General features: G+C 48.5%; 1 protein-coding gene across 1 annotated transcript; it reads right to left on the reverse strand.

Moving 5' to 3' along the window:
* Positions 1-3,501: 3,501 nt before the first annotated feature.
* Positions 3,502-4,781, reverse strand: LOC144598943 (histone H4). Its single transcript, XM_078409587.1, has one exon. It carries the CDS (start codon positions 4,613-4,615, stop codon positions 4,304-4,306), a length of 312 nt encoding a protein of 103 aa, XP_078265713.1. The 5' UTR covers positions 4,616-4,781; the 3' UTR covers positions 3,502-4,303.
* Positions 4,782-5,517: the final 736 nt, after the last annotated feature.

A 5,517-nucleotide genomic window follows, 5' to 3' on the forward strand; every position in this document is an offset into this window, starting at 1 on the left:
ATAAATTGTTAAATTGCCAATATGTCTTGTTTCTTCAGACTTCAATCATCCAATCCACCAAACAACACCGAACAAGAGTCAATGGCAGAATAAGCTGTTTGGCATTGGCAGAGATTTGGCAAATTTTTCATGGGCGCAACCCATATACTCAGCTCTGCTGCTCATCCCACAAATGCATGTTCCTTACAAATGTGGCACCATTTAAAAGGGAAATAAACAGGCTTTCCAACGGTATAAGATTTATTGCCAAGAAGCATTGTTACAACAAAGAAATAATCTACCAAACACAAATTTCCTTACTTTTTGTGCTATGTTTAGTTTCAGTTGGTATATTTGTTTGTATAGTATTCTGGTGGTGGGTTCTGTTTTGGTTTTATTGCATTGTATATATTATTTTAACATTTGAATAAATATTTTTGATTAAACCCCCCCCCCCCCAAAAAAAACAGAGTCTTGGCATTGGCCGCACCAAGCTTCAGTGCGTCCCTCAGCACGTATTCCTGCAGTCTGCAGCGGGCCAGTCGACAACATTCCCCGATGGACATCTCGCTCTGCTGGGAGGTCAACAAAGCTCGGGCAGACAAAAGAGCGTCTTTCACCGAGTTGATGACCTTCCAGCAGCTCTCGATGTCAGTCTCTGAATGCGTCCCTGGGAACAGTCCGTAAATCACAGAGTCCTCTGTGACGGAGCTGTTTGGAATAAATCGTGACAGGGACCCTTGCAAACCTCTCCAGACTCTCTTTGCAAATACACACTCTGAAGAGGTGGGCAACCGTCTCCACTCCATAACAGCTGTCCTGAGGGCAGCGTGCGCTGGTAGTGAGGTTCCGATGGTGTAGGAAGGATCTGACTGGGAGGGCTCCCCTCACCGCCAGCCAAGTCAGGTCTTGGTGCTTGTTGGTGAGTTCTGGCGATGAGGCATTTCAACAGACAAGCTGGGCAGTCTGCTCTGGGAACCTCGCCACAGGATCCATGACGTTATTTCCCTGCAGGACGTTCTGTGCTGACCACTGCCCGATGGACGTGGTCAAAGGGGTTGGTCCGGAAGAACTTTTCCACGGACAAATGTTGCGGCAATGTCCAGCTGACTGGCACATTGCGTGGCATCTGCACCAGGCCCATCCTCCTCACCACCGGGGACAGGTAGAACTCAGCAGATGGTGACACCTGGTGTCCACGTGCCTTGGCCCTACGCTTCGCCTGATGCAGCCACACACAAAGGTGGTCATCGGGGAGAGGGCGACGTTTGACACGCTTTTACCCCCGTTATCTGCCGACGTGCATTGTGGCCCATCGCACCCGGTCCATCCTCAACTCCCAGATGAAGTGGGAGACGGCCCGTGTGATCCCCATGTTGTAGGAGGGGGAGACGGGTCACACTTGTGCCAGGTACAGCAGCCTCGAGAGCTCCTCACACCTGATGAACAAATGTTTGCCAGCTATAGAGCTCCAGTTTCTTCCCCACCTTGGCTATCCGCTCCAGTCAATTCTTGTCACATACCTCAGCCCCCCCCCACCCCCGCATCAGATCCCCAGCACCTTCAAGAAGTCAGGCTACTTCCCTCCCCAAAGCCCATTTCGGAGAGCACTTCCCCCATGTATGTGTGCGATATCCTGTCGAAGGCCTTCTCCTGATCTAAGCTGACCAGGCAGGCATCCACCCCTGTCCTGCACGTTGGCAATGGCAGTTGTCAGCAGCGCCAGGCTGTCTGAGATTTTCCTGCCAGGTACAGCACAGGTTTGGTCTATGTGGATCACCTGTCCTAGAGCAGACTTGACCCGGTAAGCGATTGCCTGAGACAGGATCTTGTAATCTACATTCAACAATGTGATGGGTCTCCAATTCCTTATATCATTCATCTGCCCCTTCTGCTTGTATATTAGGGTAATGCTGCCCTTCCTCATAGAGTTGGACATACTGCCGGCTAGAAGCATGTCATTGTACACGTCCAGCAGGTCCGGGCCCACCCAGTCGCACAGAGCCAAATACAACTTGGCCGGTAGGGCATCGCCTGTAAGCCATAGATGGAGCCTGTCAGCTCCTCCAGGGTCAGTGGTTGGTCCAGACTCTCCCGATTGCTGCCCACCAAGACCTCCGTGATGGAGGACAGGACGTTCTGGGAGGCAGTGTTGTTTGTGGCCTTTCTGTCATACAACCCCATATAAAAGGATCTGCAGATACTCAGCATGTCCATCCTACCCCCTAAGGCTGTTGATCAGAGCTCCCCCTGTGAACCTTATGGAAGAAGAAACGTGAACACGTCTCATCCTGCTCCACGTGGCAGACCCTGGATCGGAAGATGTTCTTGGAGGATTCGGAGGTAAAGAGCCAAGCTTGCCGGCCTTTCAACTCTCTAAGTTCCTCCCCCACATCCACCCCTCTCGACTGCAGGAGTAGTTGCTGCAAATCTGTCTGGAGTCGACACAATTCCCTCTGATTGTGTCTTGCTCTGAACCCCTTTCAATAAATATGATGAACCTCTTGATGTTCTCCTTGGTTGCTTCCCACCAGTGTGTCGGGAAGTCAAAGAGGGGCTTCACAGTTCTCCAACATGCGTAGTCCCTCTTTATCTCCTCAGTGTTCCCTGGGGTCAACAGCTTTGCATTTAACTTCCATGTCCCTCTGCCTGCCTTCCAATCCTCCTGTAGGTGACAGGAAGCCTGAAGAAGGCAGTGGTCAGAGAAGAACACCGGCTTGAGGTCGGTGTGTCTGACCATGATGGCCTTCGATGTGAAGGGGAAGTCTATCCGGGACCAGGCTGATCCGTCCGGTCTCAAACAGGTGAACCTTGACTGGAACCCACCTGCAGGGTCGCTGCCAGTGCCAGAGTTGGCCAGAAACGAGGACTGTTTGATGTAACCAACAAAAAGGCAGACATAGCTGGGCCCTATGCGTACATCTTCAACTTGGATAAAGTGAAGAGTCGAAAATATTTTCCAATTGTGGAAAGTTGCTACTAAAAATGAGATTAATAGTTGTTTGATAAATGATGAATGTCAGTGCTGTTCTATCTTAGTACAAAAACACCGAAGAAAACATTGTGTGTAGTTCCTGTTACCCTCCTACATTAAATTGGGAAAGGTGCAAAAAAAGATTTACTGACTCAGATACCCATTAGAAAAACGTACATTTGTTGATAGGGGCCAATAATACCCCTCTCAACAATAAGCTGGAGCTGAAGAAGGATCCTGACCCAAAACCTTATTCATCATTTTTTTCCAGAGATGCTGCCTGACCCAGAGTTACTCCAGCATTTTGTGTTCATCTTTGGTATAATCTAGCATCTAGTTTTTTGTTTCTACGCTGTTGGATAAACATGGGTCAGGCTGCATGTGAATAATTTAGCCTCAGCAATTTTCTTTTTAAATAAAAGTATTTCTACCTTCTGCAGTTCACCCGGGGTGCAAATTGCTGCTGAAAACGGGTCTCAACTTTACGTCTACGTCGCCTGAAGCAATCTAGTAATAATAGCGAGTCACATCACTGTTAAAGACCAAGAGACAAGAAAACACCAACTTTAATGCAACAATAAAAAAGTAACAAAGTTCCAAAAACTACAGAAAATATAAGCGGCCAGTACTAGGTTGATGTCAACAGCTACTAAAAAGAAAACAGTTTCGACCATTACCCGCCAAAATTAAATCTCCCCGCAGTTAAGAATTGAGGTCATTCGAGTTCAAAGAAATAATAGCAAATAAAGGCAATGGTGATGATGTCTGAACCGGATTGAATGAAATTCGAATCGAGACAGGAAATGTGTCATGGCCTCTCCGGAACCACCAGACTTGTTTAAAATCAGGGCGATGCAACTTATTCCACGATGTAAATGAACAGTTGAATGAACTCTGCGAATCGTCGACCATCCATTTCTCTCCAGTGATGTTCCAGTTTTTTTTTACCCGCAGTTCCTTCAGCGGTTTGCTTTTGCCTGAGATGACTGCATCACGATTCTCTAGCGTAATCTGCGCCATGATGTGAATGAAGTGCTCCTTCCGGGGCGAGGAAGTTGTTTCGAGCAATTAACTGCCCCAATTGATACATGTGGTTCGTTCACCATCCACCGAGGAGCGGCGGCCGCGGAGTTTTATGGAAGCCGATATGCAAATCAGGGATAGGTGAAGGGACAGATTCCTATTGGCCCACTTCAAACAACTACGGGGCCAAGCACCAATAGAAAGGCGAGGAGAGCGGAGACGGACCCGAGAGCAGGCAACAGAAGAGCAACCCATGCGTGTAGAGGGAAAAATAAACCCCAAAATAGCAAAGTCCGCCTCGACCAGGGGCCGAGCGCCGCCCGCCTTCTAGCCGCCGAAGCCGTAGAGAGTGCGGCCCTGCCGCTTCAACGCGTACACCACATCCATGGCGGTGACGGTTTTCCGCTTGGCGTGCTCGGTGTAAGTGACGGCGTCGCGGATCACATTCTCCAGGAACACCTTCAAGACGCCGCGGGTCTCCTCGTAGATGAGGCCGGAGATTCTCTTCACGCCGCCGCGCCGAGCCAAGCGGCGGATAGCTGGCTTGGTGATCCCCTGGATGTTATCTCGCAGCACTTTGCGGTGGCGTTTCGCTCCTCCTTTCCCAAGGCCTTTGCCTCCTTTTCCGCGTCCGGACATTTCGACCAAAATGCGCTTTTCTTTCCTTTCAACCTTCTGAAGCGGGACTACACTATCCTCATGCGGTTCCCAACAACGACTGTGGCACCAAAACCTTTGTGTTGAGTAGATCTCTGACTGAAGCGGACCTAGGCGTAACAGCCCGTTGCGTCGCTCGCCTTTTCGCCCACGTGATTTGGCAGGGGAGTGGTTCTTGGAAGGGTTTAGCTTTATTGTTGTCACGTACCAAGGTACAGTGTTTTGCATGGTAGTCAAGGGAGTCAAGAGTGTTTTATTGTCATACGGACCAGATGGAGCAATCAAATTCTTACTTGCAGCAGCACAACATAATATGTAAACATAGTACTGCAAACAGTATAATCAACGAGTTCAGTGTGTGTATGTACATATATGACCCATTCCTTCACCAGAGATTCCGCCTGTCCCGCTGTTACTCCACTATTTTGTGTATATACACATATATACATACATATATACACACACATTAAAAAAACCAATATAGTGCAAAAAGACAAAACCAATGCCCTCAAGTCTGTGTAGCTGAGAGGTTATTTGGAGGTTGTTGGGTTTAAAAGCCTGTTAGTTGCAGGGAAGAAGCTGTTCCTGAACGTTACAGTTCTCAGGCTCCTGTACCTTCCTCTCAAAGGCAGGCGTGAAATGTGTGTGGCTAGGGCGGTGCGGGTCTCTGATGATGGCTGGTATATAAACAAATCAGATATACCATACATAGTTCACGCTCAATAGATTGTACAGAATGCAAAACATAGTTCTCAGCATTGTAGCGTGGCAGTTGCATTAATTGGTTAACTACGGACACAAGAGACTGCAGATGCAGGAATTTTGAGTAAAACATAAAATCCTGGAGTAACTCAGCGGGTCAAGCAGCATCTGTGGAGGGAATA

The sequence above is a fragment of the Rhinoraja longicauda genome, chromosome 12, assembly GCF_053455715.1.
Source record: "Rhinoraja longicauda isolate Sanriku21f chromosome 12, sRhiLon1.1, whole genome shotgun sequence".
NCBI classification, from domain to species: Eukaryota; Metazoa; Chordata; class Chondrichthyes; order Rajiformes; family Arhynchobatidae; genus Rhinoraja; species Rhinoraja longicauda.

Excerpts from the sequence above, each read along its gene's own strand:
- LOC144598943 (XM_078409587.1), bottom strand. The coding sequence starts at position 4,615 with ATGTCCGGACGCGGAAAAGGAGGCAAAGGCCTTGGGAAAGGAGGAGCG.